The sequence below is a fragment of the Phyllobates terribilis genome, unplaced genomic scaffold (genome assembly GCF_046119375.1).
Source record: "Phyllobates terribilis strain yellow unplaced genomic scaffold, ASM4611937v1 Scaffold_4__5_contigs__length_816908805, whole genome shotgun sequence".
In the NCBI taxonomy this organism is placed as follows: domain Eukaryota; kingdom Metazoa; phylum Chordata; class Amphibia; order Anura; family Dendrobatidae; genus Phyllobates; species Phyllobates terribilis.
In genome coordinates this window covers 126446191-126472015 of record NW_027362764.1, presented here as the reverse complement: position 1 = coordinate 126472015, position 25825 = coordinate 126446191, and the positions used below count along the sequence as shown (strand labels likewise).

Below are 25825 nucleotides of genomic sequence, written 5' to 3'. Positions count from 1 at the left end.
GAGTATGTCTAATCTATGAGAGGGGTGTCTAACCGCCCAGACTTATTATGGAGCCAGCACACCACTCCATACGCCCAGCACACGCAGGAACTGCACTCTCCAGAGAGGTGGTGCGACCAATCTATGAGGTCTTAGGGCCTGGGACCGTCACTGATCGGCAGCAATATACAACTCTTATTATATATACAAAGTTTTTTGAAATGATGGTTATATTTCAGGGATATAAACAGAGAGATATTAAACTTTCTAGAACAATATATAAAGAAATAAAATATACACTGATTTCGCATGTAACATCCTAATTAAATATTTCAATTCATAGTTAAAGAGGTGTTATTATCATATGTCTGTGATTTACAGGGACAACCCCATTCATTTTAACGGGAAGACCATAATCCTTCATTTTCTCTGTGCAGCAAGTTTTAAGTTCCCCAACAGATCACATCTATCTCTGAGGGTTCCAGCAAGAAACTCTATGATCAGCTTATTGTCAGGGGCCCCACCATTGTCGAAAACCCCTTTAATATTTTGCCCATGTTTAACATGATATAGGCAGGAGGAGCTGAGCAGATTGATATAAAGTTTGGTGGGTAAAGAATTATAATTACTTGTAGTTTATTCATGGAGATCCCTGCTAATTCTGTCAGTGATTGGCGTTCCCTGTACATGCAGAGATAGCTGTCATTCACTATGTACAACTGCTCCCTGGACGCCTTATCATTGAATGAACAGGGATATAAAGGGGTGATCTGTCGGCTTGTGTCGCCAAGAGGCAGGTATAAGTGGACCTGAACTCCCAATGTGGAAGTGAGCAGAGCCAAATAATCCATTTAAATGTATAAAATGCATTTAATTGAATTATTTTACTCACTTATTTAGCGCCATTAATTCCACAGCGCTTTACAGACATTATCATTACTGTCCTTATTGGGGCTCACAATCTACATTCCCTATCAGTATGTCTATGAAGTGTGAGAGGAAACTGGAGAACCTGGAGGAAACCCACACAAACACGGGGAGAACATACAAACTCCTTGCAGCTGTCGTCCTTGGTGGGATTTGAACCCAGGACCCCTGTGCTGCAAACCGACAGTGCTAACCACTGAGCCACCGTTCAGTTATACTGAATCCGTTCCTAACTATATATAAATCTGCTCAGCTCTTTGTTCTATATCATACAGCCCACAGATAGGACTGGGTGTGCAATGTGACAGATGAAAAACAAAAAGTTGTACTTACATATCTTGTACCCAAGTCTTTCTGCATAGATCCGCTTAGCCATAAACTGCCCCTCAATTAGCGCTCGGACTTCAATATCTTTTGAGAATTCCGATACCTATTGGATAATATAAGATGTAAGAGTCAGAAACCTTTTATCATTTTAGCATCTATGGTTGGAAAAGACTACAGAAGCTTGTGACAGATGTCTCAGTGAGCTTCTGTCAGGACAGGTATAAAGTTGCCATGATGTTGTGTCTGATTGGGATCTCATTCTCCAGTTACAGTCTTTGTCAGGTAGATAACGTAGTGATGGTTAGTTAAATCACACCAGAACGGTATCGGCTGTTGGCAGAATGCTTGTTCATCGGTTGCGAAGATATTTAGGATAGTTTAAATATGACTGTGATCAGCAGCACATTGTCCAGTGGAAACAATACGTGTGCTGCTGAACATGATATTCTATGCACACAGAAAGATCATATTAATGATTGTTCTGTGTGCATAGAATTCCGGTTGGCCTGTCTACACTGACCAGTAAATGACTTCCAATCATCTTCTACATTGCCGAATGGCGGTCGTTTAACGACTGAGATCAGAGAGTCTAAATAGGCCCTAAGGGTATGTGCAGATGATGTCTTGTTCCGGCGGGCGAAACCCGGCGAGTTTTTCAAGAGGAAGACGCTTCAGGAAACGCTAGCTTTTTTGTTCAAGAAGTATCTTTTTTAGTTGTATTTTGCTTGATTTTTTTCTTTTTAGCCTTTATGTTGCATCTTTTTTACTATCATTTTTCGGTCATTTTTTTTAACTTCATCCAACAATGAAGAAACTGCTAATGGCTTTTATACATGCTCAAAGATATGTTTGTGCATCTTCCAGGCGTCTTTTGAGCCTTCACAATGACTTGCATTGTAAAGTACAGAGCGTCTTCAGAGTGGAAAATGCCTGTAGAACTGTCCGCTCACTTCTTTTAAGTGCTCTTTGGAAAAGTCAAACAGTTATTATTATTATTATTTATTATTATAGCGCCATTTATTCCATGGCGCTTTACATGTGAAAAAGGGGTATACATAAAAGACTCTAAAGAATGAACACATATAGAAATTCTTATATATTCATTCTTTAGAGTGTTTAGCTAGCGCTTTTTTAGGCATCCGCCTGAAAAAGACGTTGTGTGTACATACCCCAAAAGTAACACTTACATCCATAATAAACAGGTTTAATAGAAAATAATCCAATTCTATAGTGGCCGCGTGGTAATGATTTTAAAAACTTCTTGTCCACAAATAAAATTTATTGCTCAAGCATACGAATATAAAAAAATGGATACAACGCGTTTCGGCGGAAACAACCGCCTTCCTCAGGTATCTGAATAAAAATACATAGGACTCTTTGCTTTATAGGAAAAAAATAATTACACCTTACTAGGTATTCAAATAAGGGTGTGGAAATCACCACACCTGTCTAATCAGTCTCACTATCCGCTTCATCTATAGTGCTTCATTAAATGATGAAAACAAACATCCCTATACAGCAAATCACTAAACTAAAAACCACTCAAGACATGTATCGATAAAATTACTACCCACAAAAAATTCACTTGATTTACAAGAAAAGTGAAAAAAGTTTTTTATATATAAATAAATAATTGTTTTCATTTTTTTTTTAGAAAGGTATATATATATATATATATATTAAATTCTTTCCACTATATCATTGAGGCCATTGGGATGCAATGTATGAAGGCGATAAATCCAATATGTCTCTTTGCGATTAAGCAGAGAATTTTTATTAATAGTTTCCACAGGTATTTGTTCTAAAGGTGTCACCATTATATTAAAATTCTTAGCATGCTTAAGTAATAAATGTCTCAACAAACTATGTTCTAAAAACCCATTTTTTGCTCTATTTCTGTGCCCGTTCATACAAGTGCATAAAGTCTGCGTCGTGCGCCCCTCGTACTGTAGCCCACAGCTACAATTAATAACGTAAACAATATAATCGCTATCGCAAGTCAGATTCTGTTTTTTACTAATCATTTCACCTGTACTTTTGCTTGCAATCCGTTTCACACCATGGTTCAGGATCCCACAAGTATGACATTTCCTGGAACTGCATCTAAATACTCCAATCTCATTATCTTTACTTTTTCCATTTTTTGCCGATCTTTTTTTTATTATATCTTAACCTACTTGGGGCTATTAGACTTTTTATCGTTTTCCCCCTCCTAAAAGTTATACCTGGTTCCTCAGGCAGATATTTTCCCAAAATCGGATCCCGTTTTAAAATATACCAGGACTTTTTCAGAATCATGCGTATCATTTTGTTTCCCCTATTAAAAGTCGTGATAAAATTAAATTTCCACCTGCCTCTTTCTCTATCCTTTGCTTCTTTAAAAATCACCTCATTTTCTTCCCCTTCTTTTTTACTCAAACAATCCTCCAGCTTTCTTGCCCTATTTTTTTCATATGCGGCATGAACCAATTTTTTTGGATATTTCTTTTCCTCAAATCTTTTCTTTAACCGCTTCCCGACCACCAACTGTACATAAACGTCGGCGCTGCCTGGGCTCTGTGCGGCGCTGATGTTTATAAACGGTCGGTGGTCCCGCAGCGCTCAGGACCCCCAGGGTCCTGCGAGCGCTGCGCAGAGCGACAGCGCTGACAGGGGACATCATCGGGACCTGATTGGATCAGGTCCCAATGATGATAACCCTTTGATATCTTCTAGATGACGCGATCTATAGCGATCGCGGCATTTAGAAGATAGTGAGAGGAGAGGGGGTCATCCACTTACCTCTCTGACGGCCCCCTGATGTCTGAGAGGACCTGCCGTTGTCATGGCAGCCGGAGGTCACATGACCGCCTCCGGGTCTGCCATGTACGGTGTCCTGCTAGACTCAGCCTGCAGCTGAAGTCTAGCAGGAGACACTGACTGTGAAACTGTCAGCAAAGCTCTCATGCAATGAAATACATGTCTATTGCATTGCATGAGAAGTGATTAGAAAAATAAAAATTAATGTCCCATACAGGACTAAGTAAAAATGTAAAAAAAAAGTCTAAAAAATGTTTTCAAACTGTTAAAAAAAATATCACTAAATAAATAAAAATAAATAAATAAAATATTAAACGAATAAATCCGTATATTTATGCAAAAACAAAAAAAGTACACATATTTGGTATTGCCGCGTCCGAAACAACCCGATCTATAAAACTGTCACACTAATTAACTTCTTCTGTGCACACCGTAAAAAAAAAAAAAAAAAAACGGAGCAAAAAAACTATGCTTTTTCATCATATTGCCAAACAAAAAGTGGAATAAAATGCGATCAAAAAGCAAAATGGAAATAAAAATGGTACCTCTGAAAACGTCATTTGCTCCGCAAAAAAAAGCCGCCATACAGCTCCATCAGCCGAAAAATGAAAAAGTTATAGCTCTCAGAATAAAGCGATGTAAAAAAAATATTTTTTCCTATAAAATTGTTTTGCGTAAAAGCGCCAAAATAAAAATATATATATACGGTAAGTGTAGTATCGCTGTAAACATACTGACCCGAAGAATAACGCTGCCTTATCACTTTTACCACAAGCAGAACGGCATAAAAAAAACCTCAAAAAACAATTCCTGAATTGTTGGTTTTTGTTCATTTTACCTCCCAAAAAACGGAATAGAAAGCGATCAAAAAATGTCACGCACCCAAAAATGGTACCAATAAAAATGTCAACTCATCCCACAAAAAAAGAGCAGTCACATGACTCTGTCGGCCGAAATCTGGAAAAATTATAGCTCTCAAAATATGGCGATGCAAAAACTAGATTTTGCAAAAAAAAAGCGTCTTTTAGTGTGTGACAGCTGTCAATCATAAAAACCCGATCTAAATCTGGTAATCGCACCGACCCGAAGAATAAAGTAATCTAATCAGTTATACCACACGAGGAATGGCGTAAAAAATAAATAAAACCAATTCTTCACCGCCTACTGATTTGTTTATTATGTCTCCCAAAGATCACAGTAAGGCTCTGCTCACATTTATCCTGCGCTCTGCGCTGAGCACTTACACCAGAGTTTCCGTGTAAATCTGTGATTCAGATAGAACCCATGACGGAAGATTCCCTGTAATGAGGCAGATATAGGCACTGTGGATGCCGTCTGGCCTGTGATCCCACGGTGTTAGTTTTTTTAGGCGTGCATAAAAGTGCGGTTGGCCACAATTTTGTGCACTTCTGAAAAAAAGGACACTGCTAAACAGAGGCCATACGGAGTCCAGAGTAACTCTGCTGCCTCATTATAGTGAATGGATCCCGCAAGGGTTTCATCTGAATTACATCACTTGGAAATTTAGATGGAAACCCCGATGTAAGTGCTCAGCCCAGAGCGGCGGATAAATGTTATGTAAAATATTTCCAATAAAGCTTCAACTCAGTCCTCAAAAAACCTAGTCCCCACTCAGGTACATTATCTGGTAAAAATATAAGGGACTTCCAAGTTACTGGTAGCAGAAAGGCTCTGGAAAAGCGAAATGGCCCTTGCCCCCCAAAAGAAATTCAGAAAATTTTGTGCTCCCAAATCCAAATGCCTCCCTCCCTTCTGAACCCCACAATTTGCCTAAACTACATTTAGGGTCCACATGTTTGGCATTCCTGTAGCAATGAGAGCTTGCCTAATTTACAGGTGCATGTCCACATCCACTGCTGCTTGTTTCTGGAGTCAAAATCGTCACTACACCTGTAGGTAAATTCCCAAAGGGGTATTTCCAAAATGGGGTCACTTGAGGGGGGATTATGCTCTTCTAGCACTTAGGGGCTGTGTATATGGAGTCCGCAAACTATTCTATAATAATTTGTTCTCCAATTGTCAAATAGCGCTCCGTCCCTCCCAGATCTCGCCATATGGCTAAGCGGTACGGTACAGCCACATGTGGGGTATAGCCACGATTAGAAGAAATTGTGTGACACATTTCGGCACCATTTTTACCCATTGCCCTGTGTGAAAATTTAAAATATGAGAGTAAAACATTTTTTTGTGGTAAAATTATAATTATGTTTTCTTCACTGCCCAATGGTATAAATTTAAAAATTAAAAAATACTCAATACTTCCCTAGATGAATTCCTTGAGAGGTGTAGTTTACAAAATGGGGTCACTTGTGGGAGTTTCTGCTGTTTCGGCATGTCAGCGACTCATCAAATGTGACATGGTGTCTGCAACCTATCCCAGCCAACATAGCGCTTCTTTCTCTTCCGAACCCTGCCGTACACCAAAGCAGTGGTTTTCCCCCACATATGGGGTATCGGCGTACTCAGGAGAAATTGCACAACAAATTTCATGGTGCAATTTATCCTGTTACCCTTATGATAATGCAAAATTAGGGGATGAAAAACATTTTTTGTGGGGAAAAATGCGAAAATTTTATTTTTACGGCTCAATATTATAAACTTCTGTGAAGCACCTGGGGGTGCAAGGTGCTCACCACACATCTAGATAAGTTCCCTAAGGGGTCTAGTTTCCAAAATGGTGTCACTTGTGGGGGGTTTCCACTGTTTAGGCACATTAGGAGCTCTCCAAAAGCAACATGGTGTCCGCTAATTATTCAAACAAATTTTACATTCAAAAAGTCTAATGGCGCTCCTTCCCTATCAAACCCTGCAGTGCGCCCAAACAGTGGTTTTCCCTCCCATATGGGGTATCAGCGCGCTCATGAGAAATTGCACTACAAATTGTGTATTCCATTTTTTCCTGTTACCCTTGTGAAAATAAAAAAATTGGGTCTAAATTAACATTTTTGTGAAAAAAAGTTAAATGTTCATTGTTTTCTTCCACATTCCAAAAATTCCCATGAAACACCTGAAGGGTTAATAAACTTCTTGAATGTGGTTTTGAGCACCTTGAGGGGTGCAGTGTTTAGAATGGTGTCACTTTTGCGTATTTTCTGTCATAAAGGCCCCTCAAAGTCACTTCAAATAAGATGTGGTCCCTAAAAAAATGTTTTTGTAAATTTTGTTGGAAAAATGAAAAATCGCTGGTTAACTTTTAACCCTTAGGACTTCCTAACAAAAAAAAATGTTGGTACCAAAATTGTGCTGATGTAAAGTAGACATGTTATTTATTAACTATTTTGTGTGACATATCTCTCTGATTTAAGGGCATGAAAATTCAAATTTTGAAAATTGCAAAATTTTCAAAATTTTTGCCAAATTTCCGATTTTTTCACAAATAAACGCAAGTGATATCGAAGAAATTTGACCACTATCATGAAGTACAATATGTCACGAAAAAACAAACTCAGAATCAGAGGAATCCGTTGAAGCGTTCCAGAGTAATTACTTCATAAAGTGACAGTGGTCAGAATTGAAAAAATTGGCCTGGTCACGAAGGCAAAAACAGGCTCTGGCGCAAAGTGGTTAAGATGTCAGCCTGCGTTTCATAGTCTTTCTCTTCAGTACAGATTTTCCTGATGCAAAAAAAACTGACTGTACGGAATGTTTTCTTTCCATTTTTTGTGATGGGCAGGAATCATCAGAATTTTTTTTTCCCTTTTATTTATAATATTTTCCATAAAAGCTTTGTTGATAAGTGTCCTATATTCTTTAATACATACATTGCTCAAAAAAATAAAGGGAACACTTAAACAACAGAATATAACTCCAAGTGGATCAAACTTCTGTGAAATCAAACTGTCCTCTTAGGAATCAACACTGATTGACAATCAATTTCACATGCTGTTGTGCAAATGGAATAGACAATAGATGGAAATTATTGGCAATTATCAAGACACCATCAATAAAGGAGTGATTCTGCAGGTGGGGACCACAGACCACATCTCAGTACCAATCATTTCTGGCTGATGTTTTGGTCACTTTTGAATGTTGGTTGTGCTTTCACACTCGTGGTAGCATGAGACGGACTCTACAACCCACAGAAGTTGCTCAGGTAGTGCAGCTCATCCATTGCTGTGTCTGTCAGCGTAGTGTCCAGAGGCTGGAGGCGCTACCAGGAGACAGGCCAGTACACCAGGAAACATGGAGGGGGCCGTAGGAGGGCAACAACCCAGCAGCAGGACCGCTACCTCCGCCTTTGTGCAAGGAGGAACAGGAAGAGTACTGCCAGAGCCCTGCAAAATAACCTCCAGCAGGCCACAAATGTGCCAGTATCTCCACAAACGGTTAGAAACCGACTCCATGAGGGTGGTATGAGGGCCCGACGTCCACAGATGGGGGTTGTGCTCACAGCCCAACACCGTGCAGGACACTTGACATTTGCCACAGAACACCAGGATTGGCAAAGTCGCCACGGGCGCCCTGTGCTCTTCACAGATGAAAGCAGGTTCACACTGAGCACATGTGACAGACGTGACAGAGTCTGGAGATGCCATGGAGAGTGATCTGCTGCCTGCAATATCCTTCAGCATGACCGGTTTGGCAGTGGGTCAGTAATGGTGTGGGGTGGTATTTCTTTGGAGGGCCGCACAGCCCTCCATGTGCTCGCCAGAGATAGCCGACTGCCATTAAGTACCGAGATGAGATCCTCAGACCCCTTGTGAGACCATATGCTGGTGCGGTTGGCCCTGGGTTCAATGGACAATGCCAGACCTCATGTGGCTGGAGTGTGTCAGCAGTTCCTGCAAGATGAAGGCATTGAAGCTAAGGACTGGCCCGCCAGTTCCCCAGACCTGAATCCGATTGAGCACTTCTGGGACATCATGTCTCGCTCCATCCACCAACGTCACGTTGCCCCACAGACTGTCCAAGAGTTGGCGGATGCTTTAGTCCAGGTCTGGGAGGAGATCCCACAGGGGACCATCCACAACCTCTTCAGGAGCATGCCCAGGCATTGTAGGGAGGTCATACAGGCACGTGGAGGCCACACACAATACTGAGCCTCATTTTGACTGGTTTTAAGGACATTACATCAAAGTTGGATCAGCCTGTAGTGTGTTTTTCCACTTTAATTTTGGGGGTGACTCCAAATCCAGGCCTCCATTGGTTAATAAATTTGATTTCCATTGATGATTTGTGTGTGATTTTGTTGTCAGCACATTCAACTTTGTACAGAACAAAGTATTTGTAACGGGTCTGGGAGGTGGAACCTCTGTGCAACTATACAAGGGGGCAGTCCATGTAAGGAAGCGGGTGGCTCCCAGGGAAGACGGGCAGGTAGTCACGGCAAGTGACAGGGACAGTCTCTGGGTAGAGGGGCAGGTAGTCACGGCAAGTGACAGGGACAGTCTCTGGGTAAAAGGACGGGTACTCACGGCAAGTGACAGGGACAGTCTCTGGGTAAAAGGACGGGTACTCACGGCAAGTGACAGGGACAGTCTCTGGGTAGAAGGACAACAGGCAGGTGGCTGGTGAGCGCTCCCAGGTGAGCGGGCGAGAGTCTCTGGACGGGCAGGTGGTCACGGCAAGTGACGGCAGAGCCTCCAGGTAGGCTAGCAGACAGGTAGCAGGTGAGCGCTCCCAGGTGAGCAGGCAAGAGTCTCTGGACAGGCAGCTGGTCACGGCAAGTGACGGCAGAGCCTCCAGGTAGGCTAGCAGACAGGTAGCAGATGAGCGCTCCCAGGTGAGCAGGCGAGAGTCTCTGGACAGGCAGGTGGTCACAGCAAATGACGGCGGAGCCTCCAGGTAGGCTAGCAGGCAGGTAGCAGATGAGCGCTCCCAGGTGAGCGAGCAGGCTGGTCCATAGACAGACTGACAGGTGTAGGAAAGCAGACCGTCGGACCGCAGGCTTGCAAGCAGGTAAACGGATATCAGGCAGGTATCAAGCAGGAATCAGGCAGGTAACTGGCAGGTAACAGGCAGGAATCCGGCAGGCGACTGGCAGGTAACAAGCAGGAATCTGGCAGGTGACTGGCTGGTAACTGGTAACGGGACCTGAGAGCTGAAGCAGAGTGAAGGCTTTGCAACAACATTGCTCGGGCACCTCCATTTTGGAGGAGGTGCCTTAAATATGTGAGGTCCTCCGGCAATTGGCCGGGGACTCCTTAGGACGGCGCGCGCGGTCCCTTTAAGAGAGGGGGAGCGCGCGCGCCCTAAGCACACTGCCGGGGAAGGAGCGCGTGCCGGAAGCAGCGGGGAGAGAAGCGCTGGAGGATGCCGCGCCAGGAGCGGGGAGGTGAGAGGGACGGCGTCCCTGCCTAGTACGGGGCAGAGACGCCGATGCTACAGTACCCCCCCCTTTAGGCCCCCTCTTTTTTTGGCCAGAAAGAAATTTTTCAAGGAGAAGCGGGGCGTTGATGTTCTCCCTGGGTTCCCAAGTTCTCTCCTCAGGACCAAACCCCTTCCAATCTACCAGAAAAAAGGTCTTTCCTCTTACCCTCTTGGAGGCCAGAATACTCTCTACCTCAAAGACGTCATCAGCGGAAACCGGAGCAGGAGGGGCACCTGGATTATTGGAAAAAGAGTTAAAGACAACAGGTTTGAGGAGAGATACGTGGAAGGAGTTGGGAATCCGTAGGGTGGCCGGGAGTTTTAATTTGTAGGCCACAGGGTTAATTTGCCTGAGGACTTCGAAGGGACCGATGAATCGAGGGCCCAACTTGAAGGAGGGTACTTTGAGCCGCACATGTTTGGACGAGAGCCAAACCTTGTCTCCCGGACGGAATTGAGGCGGATCCAGACGTCTCTTATCTGCATATCTCTTCATCCGCTCAGAGGACAGAAGAAGAGCGGACCTGGTACTCTCCCAAATAGTAGAAAATTCGCTGACAAGAGACTCCGCAGCAGGGTTGTCCACAGAAACGGAGACAGGGAGCGGAATCCGGAGGTGCTGGCCATAGACAATAAAGAACGGGGACTTGGAAGAGGATTCGCTCTCGTGGTTATTATAAGAGAACTCGGCCCAAGGAAGGAGGTCCACCCAATCAGAATGGTGGGCATTAACAAAGTGCCGGAGATAGCTGGTAAGGATCTGATTGATCCGCTCCACTTGACCATTGGACTGAGGGTGGTAAGCGGAGGAGAAGACCAGGGTGACGTCCAGCAGTTTACATGTGGCTCTCCAGAAGCGTGAGGTAAACTGAACCCCTCGATCCGACACGATGTGGAGGGGTAGGCCATGGAGATGGAAGATATGGCGAATAAAGTCCTTAGCCAGCTCAGGTGCAGACGGAAGACCAGGCAGGGGAATGAAGTGGGCCATTTTAGAGAAGCGGTCCGCGACCACCCAAATGACAGTACACCCGGCAGAGACAGGAAGATCGGTAATGAAGTCCATAGCGATGTGTTGCCACGGGGCAACAGGTATGGGAAGCGGCAGGAGATGACCAGCTGGTAAGTGTCTGGGAATTTTGTTGCGGCCACAAGATGAACAGGCAGAGACGAAGTCTACCACATCCTTACGCAGGGTAGACCACCAGTAATGCCGGGAAATGAGTAGGAAGGTCTTCTTTTGGCCGGCATGGCCAGCTAGTTTAGAAGAATGAACCCAGCGAAGAACCCTCTCACGGTCTGGAGGCGCCACGAACGTCTTGCCGGGTGGAAGACGAGTCAAATCCAAGGGGGCCACATTCATCACCTTGGAGGGGTCGATAATGTGCATAGGCTCCTCCTCTTGGTCGGAGGACAGGAAGGATCGAGACAAGGCATCAGCTTTGACATTTTTGTCCGCGGGGCGGAAATGAAGGATGAAATCGAAGCGGGCAAAGAACAAAGACCACCGGGCTTGACGTGGATTTAGTCTCTGGGCATTTTGGAGATATGCCAGGTTCTTGTGATCCGTATAGATGATCACCGGGTATAGAGCCCCTTCAAGCAGGTAACGCCACTCCTCCAGCACCAATTTAACGGCAAGCAGTTCTCGGTCTCCTATGGAGTAATTGCGCTCAGAGGAGGAGAAGATTTTAGAGAAAAAGCCGCAGGTTACCATTCTCCCGGAGGAAGACTTCTGGGTGAGCACCGCTCCGGCTCCAGAGGAGGAGGCATCAACCTCCAGGTAGAACTGTTTGTTGCAGTCCGGACGGTGCAGCACAGGGGCAGAGGAGAAGGCTTGTTTCAGGGAAAGGAAGGCCTCCTCAGCTTCGGATGACCATACCTTGGGATTTGCTCCCTTACGGGTGAGCGCAGATATGGGCGCAGTCCGTGACGAGAAGTGAGGAATGAAGAGACGATAGTAATTAGCGAAGCCCAGGAATCGCTGTATCGCCTTCAAGCCCTCCGGACGGGGCCACTTTAGGACAGCAGAGAGCTTCTCGGGATCCATTCGCAAGCCTGTCTGGGAGATAACATAGCCCAAGAAAGGAAGAGAGGTCTGCTCAAAAAGGCACTTCTCGTATTTAGCATAGAGGTGGTTCTGCCTGAGCCTAAGCAGGACCTGACGAACATCCCTCCGGTGTGTGGGAAGATCCGGAGAGAAGACCAAGATGTCGTCCAGGTATACCACCACGCAGGAGTAAAGAAGGTCACGGAAGATGTCGTTGACCAGTTCTTGGAAGACGGCGGGAGCATTGCAGAGACCGAAGGGCATCACACGGTACTCATAGTGTCCGTCCCGGGTATTAAATGCTGTTTTCCACTCGTCTGCCTGACGGATACGGACCAGGTTATAAGCTCCACGTAGATCCAGTTTGGAGAAGATCCTGGCGCCTTTAAGACGATCAAATAACTCAGAGATGAGCGGAAAGGGGTATTTATTTTTAACCGTGATCAGATTGAGTCCTCTATAGTCAATACAGGGGCGTAGCGAGCCGTCTTTCTTTTTGACAAAGAAGAATCCGGCTCCAGCCGGGGAGGTAGATTTCCGGATAAATCCCCTAGCCAGATTCTCTTCAATGTACTCAGACATGGCCCGGGTCTCGGCTGCAGACAACGGGTAGATACGCCCACGGGGAGGAGTGGTGCCAGGTACCAGGTCGATCGGGCAGTCATATGGCCTATGGGGTGGCAACGTCTCTGCTTCCTTCTTACCGAAGACGTCCGCATAGGGCCAGTAAGGGACCGGGAGACCTGGTAAATTAGCTGGAGTAGGCGGAGGGCGAACTGGGCGGACCGGAACCAGGCAGGTCCTATGGCAGTCTGGACCCCATCGGAGTACTTCACCGGATAGCCAGTTCAATACGGGTTCGTGTGTCTGGAGCCAAGGTAGACCTAGCAACAGGGAGTGAGAAAGTACGGACAACACATGGAATGAGATTTCCTCAGAGTGCAGCATTCCCACCTGCAGGGTTATGGGTTCAGTGACGAGCAGGATGGTCTCCGAGAGAAGTCTTCCATCCACGGAGGCGACTGATAATGGTTCAGCCAGGGACTTGGTGGGAATACGGTATCTCTCTACCAGAGACTGGGAGATGAGGTTTCCAGCAGCTCCAGAATCCAGGTGGGCAAGTTCAAAGTGACGGTTTTCTCCCCAAGCAATAGAGACCGGTAAAGTCAGAGACGAAGAGGGCTTACTTTTGTCTAGGACGACCTCTCCGAGAAGTCCTAGACACTGGCGTTTCCCGACTTCTCCGGGCAGGAACGGATGAAGTGCTCCATACTGCCACAATAGAAACAGCTTCCCTCGGCTCGGCGAGATTCTTGGCGAGATTTGACCATCTTGGTCTGGTCGATCTGCATAGGTTCAGGCGAGGGCGCCCGCGGAGTGACTGATTGAGAGGCAGGTCTCAGGGAAGTAGGAGCAGAGCAAGAAAAGTCTTTCTCCCAGGTAGTCTCTTTGGCACGTTCTTGGAACCGGATGCCAATCCGGGTAGCTAGTGACACCAGGTCATCCAGAGTGGTAGGAATGTCCCGACCAGCTAACTCGTCCTTAATCCGACCGGAAAGACCCTCCCAGAAGACGGACACCAGAGCCTCATTTTCCCAGGCAAGCTCAGAAGCGAGGGTGCGGAACCGTATGGCATATTGGCCCACGGTGAGACTCCCTTGGCGGAGACGTAGCAGTGAGGAGGCAGAAGAGGTTTTCCGTCCAGGTTCATCGAAGACTTTCCGGAAAGCAGCGAGGAAAGACGGCAGGTCGGACACCAGGGGATCCCCTCTCTCCCACAGGGGATTTAGCCATGCCAGTGCCTCCCCAGTAAGATGGGACATGATGAAGGCCACCTTGGCTCGGTCGGAGATGAACTGGTATGCGAATAGCTCAAAGTGCAGGGTGCACTGGTTTATGAAACCCCGAGCTAAAGTAGGTTCGCCGGCAAAGCGTGGAGGTGCCAGAAGCCGAGGTCCATAGTCGGGTACCATGAAGGGACTGGATTGCGGTACCGCAGGAATGGGCACGGCTGGACCAGAGGTAGACATAGACAAGTCACACAATGCGCCTAGACGAGAGTTAACGGACCGTAGATAGGACAGTACCACCTCCTGCTGAGTTTTCTGACGTAAGACTTCCTGGTGCAGATCGGAGATCTGGGGGCCACCGGGTTCCATGGCCCGAGCAAACTGTAACGGGTCTGGGAGGTGGAACCTCTGTGCAACTATACAAGGGGGCAGTCCATGTAAGGAAGCGGGTGGCTCCCAGGGAAGACGGGCAGGTAGTCACGGCAAGTGACAGGGACAGTCTCTGGGTAGAGGGGCAGGTAGTCACGGCAAGTGACAGGGACAGTCTCTGGGTAAAGGGACGGGTACTCACGGCAAGTGACAGGGACAGTCTCTGGGTAAAAGGACGGGTACTCACGGCAAGTGACAGGGACAGTCTCTGGGTAGAAGGACAACAGGCAGGTGGCTGGTGAGCACTCCCAGGTGAGCGGGCGAGAGTCTCTGGACGGGCAGGTGGTCACGGCAAGTGACGGCAGAGCCTCCAGGTAGGCTAGCAGACAGGTAGCAGGTGAGCTCTCCCAGGTGAGCAGGCAAGAGTCTCTGGACAGGCAGCTGGTCACGGCAAGTGACGGCAGAGCCTCCAGGTAGGCTAGCAGACAGGTAGAAGATGAGCGCTCCCAGGTGAGCAGGCGAGAGTCTCTGGACAGGCAGGTGGTCACGGCAAGTGACGGCGGAGCCTCCAGGTAGGCTAGCAGGCAGGTAGCAGATGAGCGCTCCCAGGTGAGCGAGCAGGCTGGTCCATAGACAGACTGACAGGTGTAGGAAAGCAGACCGTCGGACCGCAGGCTTGCAAGCAGGTAAACGGATATCAGGCAGGTATCAAGCAGGAATCAGGCAGGTAACTGGCAGGTAACAGGCAGGAATCCGGCAGGTGACTGGCAGGTAACAAGCAGGAATCTGGCAGGTGACTGGCTGGTAACTGGTAACGGGACCTGAGGGCTGAAGCAGAGTGAAGGCTTTGCAACAACATTGCTCGGGCACCTCCATTTTGGAGGAGGTGCCTTAAATATGGGAGGTCCTCCGGCAATTGGCCGGGGACTCCTTAGGACGGCGCGCGCGGTCCCTTTAAGAGAGGGGGAGCGCGCGCGCGCCCTAAGCACACTGCCGGGGAAGGAGCGCGTGCCGGAAGCAGCGGGGAGAGAAGCCCTGGAGGATGCCGCGCCAGGAGCGGGGAGGTGAGAGGGACGGCGTCTCTGCCTAGTACGGGGCAGAGACGCCGATGCTACAGTATTCAATGAGAATATTTCATTCATTCAGATCTAGGATGTGTTATTTGAGTGTTCCCTTTATTTTTTTGAGCAGGGTATTTGTGTGGGATCATTCTGTAATCTCAAATAATATTTAGCATCTGAAGGAATCCTATGCACTTCTTCTATATAATCCTTTCTATTTCGGATCCCCACCCCCTTTATCTGTTTGGCGTATCACAATATTAGTATTATCTTTTAAAAACTCCAAAGCCTATTTCTCCTGCTTAGAAATATTATTCAAACTTCTTCTTTTTCTAAAATAATGTATGCTTTTATTCATTTTCTTGCAATTATTTTTTGTTTTATCCTGCAAGAAAAATGAATAAAAGCAAAGAGTCCTATGTATTTTTATTCAGATACCTGAGTAAGGCGGTTGTTTCCGCCGAAACGCGTTGTATCCATTTTTTTATATTCGTATGCTTGAGCAATAAATTTTATTTGTGGACAGGAAGTTTTTAAAATCATTACCACGGGGAGCGCGGCCACTATAGAATTGGATTATTTTCTATTGAACCTTTATGCCTGTGGGAATCCGTGGCAGGATACAACACAGGATCAATTCGAGGCGAGCAGCAGACCCGGTCTAAACCCCGAAGCGTGAGGAGGAACCATATGCTTGAAGTTTTTGTGGCAAGAGGTGAGTGCATAAAACTTCATCAAGAGGGCACCAGAGAGTTACATTGGTAACGCGCGGAGATTGGCGCCGCATGTTTGTTTTTTATACATACCCTACAGAGAATCACCTGACTTCATCCATACAGTAATGTCAACCTTATATTCCAGGGTTATAATGTCCGAGGAGGTAAAGAACAGTAAGTCTAAGCAGTTTATGCAATATATGTAAGTGTGGCTGTGAAAGGGAAATACATGGCCATTGTTTCCAGCGTGGTCACAATAATATTCAAGCAAGTCATATTTGTTACAAAAATCAATTGATCTAATGGACCTGCAGAAATCTATGTAAATACGGCAGAAAAAAAACTCCTTTCACACATCTGGAATAGATATTCTAAGTCACAGAAAACGTCTTCAACTAATCCGCCGCTTGTAAATAAACCGCTATGTGTCATTTCCCCCAGCGTGAACGTCAGAATTAGCATCTTGCTCATTTTAACTTACCTTTTGGTTTTCAGCATCAAACCTGTGAACACCAACAGCTTGTGGAGTAATTTCCATAACATCAAAGTAAAAGCCTAAGAAGCAAAAAGAAAATATTAGTATCATAAATAACTGACAGTTAGCGGAAGATATTACATAAATCTGTATTCTCTGTAAGTGTTCCGTACGGCAGCTCTACAGTACCATCTGGTGGCCAAAAGTGGTAAGGCACACTATAAGCGATTGAAATGGCACTATAATAAATATCAGAAACGTTATAGAATAGTGTATGGGGACAACACAAATTCACTTCACTTGTTACAGTTTTACAAAATCAAAGCTTCATATACAGTACATATATGCATGTTAGTCTTCCTTACAACTATATGGGCCACTTCTACAGTATAAAATAGAGTAAAACAGATATCTGAGATGGTCCCCGATTCAAGCTGCAGTATACGGGCATTGTGCAGTATATTTCTGTTACTACCTATATGTCCATTGTTTCCAGGTGGAGTCGATCTCAAAATGTTAGAAAACTCTTCCCAGGAGGCAGATGAGCAGTTGTGTCGGATTTTCTCTCTCATCAGCGAGCCATTTTTAAAACTAGGAAGCAAAGAGAGAACATTACGGCTGGCATAAAGTAGTTTTATACAGTCGCCGTACTACGTAATGAAGTGTTGACCTCGGTTTGGCTTCAGAAACAAAATAAGTTACAAAATTGCATTTGTCTCTAGAGACCAAGAAACCATGGCGGTGCAATTGTGAGATTGAAAGAGTGACAAAAATGATCACATCATGAAAGGTGATCCACTGTAAAGAGATGATTAGAACAGAATTAGAGATGAAATCTCAGGGGATTTATAGGCTTGGTTAATTGGCATTGTGAATCATAGTTATAGGCTGAGTCCCATTTATGTATTTCTCAAAACAAAAGAAAGAACGATTAAAAATAGCCAATAAAGGGACCACAGTGCTCACTCCAGCGCTAAAGTCCCATCTATTTTGTCGCATGGCAAGGATCAAACAATGATGGCATGTCCTATGGATATCAGTGTTGAGATATCGCTTATATTGGAAGCAGGCAATAGTTGATCTGCTATAAATAAATACAATGTAATCCAGCCATGAGAAATTTCAATAACTACAAGGTGCAGCAAAAGTATATAAAAAAAAGTCTAACTTTTTCATTAATGGCAAATTTAATACATAGGAAAGGTTGCACTCTATTGATGCCTCCAGTGAGAAAGAGGTAAAAAACAGTCCTGTTCTTTAACCTGCTTAACGGCAATCTGCCACCAAATTTTTGCTGCCTAATGTGAGAGCAGCATAATGTGGGGGCAGAGACCCTGATTCCAGCAATGCGTCACTTACCCGGCTGCTTGCTGTCAATTTGATAAAAATCACTGTTTTATCACTGGAGAACTCAGAAACCTGCTGCCATGTAGTCCTCCATTTTCATGAATTCTGTATAACCCTGCCCTCACCACTGATTGGCTGCTTTCTGTCTATACACAGTGTACACAGAGAGCTGCCATTCAATGGTGTGAGCGGGCTTATACAGAGCTCAGCATTCAGAGAACTTGTAGACAAAACTGTGATCTTATCAAAACTGCAGCAAACCACCCAATAATAAACTCATCACTGGAATTAGGGTTGGCCCCTACATCATGCTGCTCTCAGTTGGGGTAGCAAAAAAATGGTAAACAGATTTCCTTTAAGGAATGCATGTTAATCACTACTGGTTGGAAAAAATGCTCCACATCCTTTTTTTTTTTAATGATTTTCACTGTTCATGCCCTGGAAGAAGCCTATCCAGGCGAAACTGCAGTTGGGCTGTCTTAGTGGTTTTAAGACCATGTGCACTTTCTTGTATCTGGATAAGCGGCTGTTAAACTCCTCAATAAACCAGATTAAAAATTCCGTATAATTCCTTGTACACATTATTGCACTGTGTAGCCTGCCTCCGACGATAGTGTGAAAGGATGAACAAGCAAGTGGATTGTTTCCCATCACTTACCCACAAGTCACAACAGATGCTGAAAGTGGTCCCCATTCAGGACTATGCACCTTTGGGCACATCGGAGCATGTTGGCAGATACTGCTTGCAGCTCTTCAACAGTGATACTGCGGGCAGTGTTTGTGATATTTTCTTTGAGTTCATCCAGGGTGTGTGGATTGTTGGTGTACACTTTCTATTTTAAATGTCCCCACAAAATCACATGTGGACAAGTCGGGTGAACGTGGTGGCCATAACTCCTTGCTCACAGTTCGCAAGTTGTCCCATCTTGTTGGAAAAAGCCGGCCATTTTATCTTCTGTTGTTAGTTGGTCGCAAAACTGTCCAAATATGTCCAGGTAAACTGTAGTATTCTCAGTTAATTTGAAGAAAATTGGGCCCACTATTCATATTCCTGACACTGCGCACCAAACGCCAATTTTCTGGTTGTGAAGTGGTGTTTCAGGAGTCAAATGGAGACCTTCAGTGGGCTAGTACCTCGTATTCTGGGAATTTATATGACCTGATAAATGGAATCAGGCTTCATCCATCATGAAGTACAGCAATGGGTCCAAATGTCCATTAGCAATCATAGCAACCACATACAATAATTTATGTGTCTAGCCTCGTCGGTATCTTTCAGGTCCGACACATGTTATTCGGTACAGTTTGAGGTTCAGAGATTTCAGCACTCACTGGCATGTTGTTCGCGATACATCTACTTGCTGAATGAGTCTTCAAGCTGATTTTTGGGGGCTTTTCGCAATCCGCTGCTGAATTTTATGCACGACTTTGGCTGTCCTGACCGATGGAGTTCTCGGTTTCTTCATGTTTGCAACAGAGCAGATTTGATGCCATTTCAGAACTATACAATGTTTAGCGGGTGGTTTGGTTCCTGGGTAATTGTCAGGGAAGGTCTCTTGTCTTTCCTTAATCGATCTGCTTCGCACATATCCTTCCACAATCACTATTCGCTGTTCCAGGGAGAACACCATCTTTCTGACACAATGTGCACAGAAGAACGGAACAGAAAGGCAAAATAAAGCTGGAACATAGCACATGGGGCAACACCACGTCGCTATAGAGCTACCTCTAAAGAGAGTGGCACTGATATTGGGGGCGAGCTACTTTTCCATGGGAGACCCTGTATATGTAGATGAAGGGTGAGGAGCCTATTTTCAACTATTGGTGATTGACACTTATTCTTGGATAAGGAGGAAGAGCAAGACTTCTATACCCTCTTCTCATCAGACACACCAGTAGAGCCCAGATGATGTCTTATGAAGGAATATCCTGAAATAAACTGCATTCAGGCAGATGCTACATAACATTACTCTGCATAGCAAAAACCTGCTGACTGATTCCCTTTAAATATTTTGCTTAGATGCAAAACTGTAAATTCAAGGGAGTTCCATATGCAATTACAATCAATTATCTCACCAAAGTAAAGCCATATAGTCTTGAGATTGTACAGGATTGATGAATATGTGCCCCTCCAAAGCAGGAGTAGGCTCTTTTATCCAGAGGAATAGAGTGTCACTGGTGCCTAGGCTGACCTGTCAAATCAAAAAGAATAGACTGTATATCAATGATCAAAGAAGTGGAAGACGATCCTGTAGAACATACACCCATATATATATAGGTATTATAGAAGAGAACAGATAAGATGGTATACAGCAGGGACACAGCTATGGAGAACTGGTGGGGCCTGTGCTGTGTGTGCTAAAGGAAATAGTCATACACAATCTGACACGGTTAAAGGGAATCTGTCAGCAGGTTTTTACTATGTAATCTGAAGACAGCATGATGTAGGAATTGAAACACAGATTTCAGTGATGCCTCTCTTATCAAGCTCCGTGGTTTTGTTTGCCTGCAATGATTGTTTTAGCACCAGGAGATTATCGTTTCTGGGACACAGCAGTGAGTGCATGCTAGTCAGACACGCCCCCTCCTTTGTTAGGCAGCTCACAGTCTATGGACTGATGGCTCACTGACAGCCTGGTGTGGGCGGGGTCAGCTTTCTCAGCTTTGCTTCATTCTAAATCTAAAAACTGATCATGTCAGAACGGCTGCACCCAGCAATCTAAGTGATACATCGTTGGATTCAGCTTCTCTTTGCCTACATTATGCTGCTTTCAGATGACAGATTCCCTTTAATAAATATTGGTTAGGTTCAGTCTATCAGATAATGTAGAAAGCAATTTTTTTGTAAATGGGAATGGCTATTTTTTTAAATGGTAATAATTTATTCTGACATTTCCAGGAGGAATAACAGAGGAATAGCACAATGCAAAGTTCTAAGAAAAGATGCTACACACGTATTATTTAATGGAAAATGAAGGTATTTACTAAAATGTATAATGTCAGGAGACAGGAGACCTGACGGTCCTGTTTACGCCACCACCTTTAATCACATAGTAATATCCATAATAGTATCATCTGATTTGCCACATGCAATTTGGATAGAAATAAATATCTTTCAAGGTTTATAAGGGCTGTCCATGAAATGATGACATGAACCTCAAACTCTAGCAGAGAAACAGTTAACCCCTGTAACCTGCATGTACAGAATGAGGAGTTGGATAATGCATCATTATATTTTTCTGTTCTTGCAAATATTCCAGCATTCATAATATTGAATCTCATTAAAAAGTCAATATCTATAACCTCTGGCCATAATGACATTTCCATCAGGCTATAAAATGTACACGGCTGCAAAGAAACACGAGAAAGAGAATCATCTGCGCAAAAAGGAGAAGAAAAATATATGTGGAGGCTGGTGGCATATTGTGAGGGCTCAAGGGCTGAGGTCACTATTATGTCCAAGTCTATTAAATACTGGTGTCATTATAGGTGGAAAACATGTTTCCATGGACGCTACTGGATTATTATTACATCAGAATTACACCCTTTACTTCCAACTGTCTATTCTAAAAAAAAACTATGAAATTAATAAATTCTTGGAAGTTATAACTCAAAAGTTGAATCATCTCTCATCTAAAAAGTTGTATAGTGTTGTTTGTATAATTGTACTTCTTTTTTAACCCCTAAAATAAATAGGATCTTTACTAGCAAACATTTTTTACGCATTTGCTGATTAAAAGTTTTTTTGTGATGAATAGTTCTTTACGTCACTCATCTAAATACTATCCAAGCTGCCTCCCTGTGTCAGAGCAATATTTCTAAACTCCAGTCCTTAAGTTTCCCCAATAGGTCATGATTTGGGGATATCCCATAGAGTATACATGTCAAACTCTGGCCTGTGGGGTGGTTTTATTTGGCTCGCGACACCAGAGTCACCACCACTATGTGGGGCCCATTATACTGTATGGAGGACTATGTGGGGCCCATTATACTGTATGGAGGACTATGTGGGGCCCATTATACTGTATGGAGGACTATGTGGGGCCCATTCTACTATATGGAGGACTATGTGGGGCCCATTATACTGTATGGAGGACTATGTGGGGCCCATTATACTGTATGGAGGACTATGTGGGGCCCATTATTCTGCATGGGGGACTATGTGGGGCCCATTATACTATATGGAGGAATATGTGGGGCCCATTATACTATATGGAGGAATATGTGGGGCCCATTATACTGTATGGAGGACTATGTGGGGCCCATTATACTGTATGGAGGACTATGTGGGGCCTATTATTCAGTATGGAGGACTATGTGGGGCCCATTATTCTGTTTGGAGGACTATGTGGAGCCCATTATTCTGTATAGAGGACTGTGTGGGGCCCACTATACTGTATGGAGGACTATGTGGGGCCCATTATACTGTATGTGTGACGCTCACAGCCCTGCCCTGGGAAGATGGGGGTACTCGGAGCCGGGTCAGATGTTGAGGGGATGCAGCCGTGGCCTGGACCCGTTCCGTGCCCAGGGCCGTCACATTAAAAAGGATGTTAGGGCATTCAGGCTTGAGTGGTTTTAACGACTACGCCACCTGCGGTGTCTGGTGATGAGCCACCAGCGCTGCTAGCAGTCCTCTGAGGCCGGGTGTTGTGGCAGCTTGCGATGGTATAACTCCCCACAGGCGGAGCTGTGCCTCAGGGCAGATGGGACAGGAGGATGGGGGGAGTAGTCCTGGTCACCTAGGCGCAGTGTGGTACAGTGTGTAATAAAGAGTCCGGAGGCCATAGGGATAGTCTTCCAGGGTTTTTTTACTCACAGTTCTTTTAGCTCAGCCGCAAGGCTTCTCCCTGCTCCTCATGGATCACTGCGGCCACCAGGGATGAGGGCTCAGCGCACCCAGGTGCTTCAGGTGCCTGGATCAGGACCCTCAGAGTGTTCCTAACAGTCCCCTTTGAACCTCTCCTGTCCGTGTGTGTGCAAAGGCTGGGTCTCCCTCTGGACTATGTACATATATAGGGTAAGGCGGCAATTCCGTTCCGCCCGTCACCCGACGGGATCCACTGTAGCCTACCGGGCTTCTCTGACAGAGACATGAAGTGGCAAAGTCAGATGTCGGGGGCCGGTACCCCTCTTGCAGCAGGAGTCCCTCTGGCAGGGCCAGAATGGAGAGTACAGGTGGCGTACGCCGCTCCGTCCGTGCTCCCTGGGATCCTTTTGCTTGTGGAGCTGTCACTATAGCTCCCGACCTTCTTAAGCAAGGGAACTTGACCAGGATAGAGACACTGTTAACTCATACCCGCTCCTCGTGTCAAGGTCAGAGCACGAGGACCGTGCATCTTCAGCACACTGCAGGCTCCTACACAAAGCCACTGTCAGCTGCAAAGACCACAATCAAAGAACGGAGCCAAGAACCTTGTACTTAAGATGGCTGGCCATTATATCTAAAACTATGTGTGCAAACTAGAAGTGTGTTCTACACCCTCCACCCACTACATGGTTCCCCTAACTTTTGGTTCCCCCCACTCGTGATCCTGCTGAGGCAGCACTATGGTGCATACTTGCCCCCCATAGGTCAGGAGTGTGTAGTGTTGGATGCAAGACAGGGTCCTGATTAGTACACCTTCCTTACCTGGGTGAGGAAACACTACACCTGCTGACAGGCTGCAGTATCCCCCCTTGTGGCGACCGAACCCTCAGGGGCACCACATTCCCCCCTGGTAAAACACAGCACGTCCACGGGCTGCAAAGAAAGTAAAGCCTGGTAAAGACATTTTCATAGAAACATAACAATCTTCCCTTTATGGGAGGCAAGGACACTTGAACGTTGCATAACAATATAAAGTGCAAAAAGTACAAAAGTATAAAAGCATAAAATTTAGATAAGAGACATTTGACAGGGGCAGCAGACTGTTTAAAGTGAGGTAGAAGAGGCAGTTCAGTAGCAAGAGGGACCTGTCCTAAACCCTCTACGTGGGCCCTGGGGTGGCTGCAGGGCATAAAGATCCGGTGTTGGACCTCCACAAGAGCCACTCCAGACAGGTTTTGCTTCTGAGGTCTGAGGTAGAAGAAGAGGCACGGTTTTGCATAAAACCAATAGGAAGCACCTAAATAGATGCATAACTTTTTACAAAGAAAGTCTGCCGCCTGCCATAGTCCACAGGGACCAATGTCTCTAGAAGTAGGGGTAAAACATATAAACACAACAATTAAACTTTCAAACTTTTAAACTGCAACAGCAGCCGGGGGCTGCTCAGTCCATGGGTTCCCGCCGAGGAAAGGGCTCATTCCTCCCGACAGAGGCTAGCCGGTCCTCAGCAGCGGAGCGCGCAGGGGCCTCGCTCCTGGACACTTTATGGATATCCAGGGCGTACCAGCCTCGCTCTCCACGGTGACGGGTGAAAGTCACTATATCACTCGGGGTGAGGTTCCGGCCAGGGTGTCCCTTCTTGAGCTGGGGCTCGACATCTCGCCGATTGAAGAAGACGTCCCGCTCCAGCCCGGGACTCCTTATGAAGCCCCATCCCGCCTCACGGTGGAAGCGGACCACCTGCCCTTCTTCACGGGGGCTTGGGTTGGACGCCTCCTTCTGGCGAGCCCGGGACTTGGCAGCTTTGGCCCGCACTTGAAGCTGCTCACAGCGAAGCTCCCGTTCCTGCTGCTCCCGACTCAGGTGCTGGATTTGCTGGGAGCAATACTCGCTCCTCCTCTGAGCTTCAGCTCGGGTCTCCCGGGGGAAGCCAATTAAGTTGCCCCCCTGGTTTTCCCAGGCCCACTCTTCTGCCGCCGGGCAGGTAATGGAGGGGGCCGGAAGCGGCATTAGGGGTTGCTGCAGCAGGCCCGAGTATGCGGACTAGTCCGGGTTGGGGCCCGTGGACCCCAATGCAGAACCGGGTTCCTCCGGACCGGGAGGTGAGAGACCACGGAGGTCTCCGGTCATGGCGGAAGGTTGGAGCTGGGCGGAGAAGGCTCTCTCCCAGGATACCGCACCTGGGAACTAGCACTCGGACAAGAGGTCCAGGAGGGGCTCGGCCTGTTCCGCGGCCGGGGTAAGGGCTTCCGACTCACCCGATGCTAGGCCGCAGGCGCCCTCCAGGCACTCTTCCTCCTGGGCCGCCGTCGCTTGGCGAAGGGACTCACTTCCCCGCCGTTGCTCCTCCCGATGCCGCAGGGCCTTCTCCATTTGCTTCCTGGCCAGGTTACCCGGTCCATAGCTACGGACCGCAGGGGCTCTCAGGTAGGGAGGGGGTCTGGCTCCGTCTCCGCTGGCATCCATCGTCGCTGCTCGTGGTGACGATGCTGGAACTCGCACAACAATGGCTGCACCTCTTCGTCTCCACCTCCTTTTTGGGGCGGCTCCTGGGCTGAAGGCCGACAGGCACTCCCTCGGACGTCCCCTCCGGGGTGATGGACACTACCCCGTGGACAGTCTCTAATGGAGGGGGCGGTCTGTTCTTTTGGCGCCATTGGGGAGCCAGGCCCACGATGGGAGGTGCTGAAGCGCTGTCCTTTCTGCACATTATGGCGTCCGTTCTTCTTGGGCGGGCGCCATTTTAACTGAAAGACGACAGTCTGTGGAAAAAGGCGCGCAGTACCCGGTAGCAATGGGCAATCTTCTCCGTTGCTGCGGGCACGAGATCCTGCCGACTACGCCA

At 46.3% G+C, this 25825-nt stretch overlaps 1 protein-coding gene across 4 annotated transcripts in view; it reads right to left on the bottom strand.

Annotated features, from left to right (window-relative positions):
* The window catches only part of XYLB (xylulokinase), a 452351-nt gene that overhangs the window by 176729 nt on the left and 249797 nt on the right, over nucleotides 1–25825 (bottom strand). For all 4 annotated transcript variants that reach the window (XM_073677727.1, XM_073677730.1, XM_073677731.1 and 1 more), the window contains 4 exons: nucleotides 20247–20362; nucleotides 17299–17414; nucleotides 16830–16903; nucleotides 1240–1336 (listed from right to left, as the gene is read on the bottom strand). In XM_073677727.1, coding sequence (XP_073533828.1) covers nucleotides 1240–1336; nucleotides 16830–16903; nucleotides 17299–17414; nucleotides 20247–20362 — 403 coding nt within the window. The remainder of the gene's footprint in view (nucleotides 1–1239; nucleotides 1337–16829; nucleotides 16904–17298; nucleotides 17415–20246; nucleotides 20363–25825) is intronic.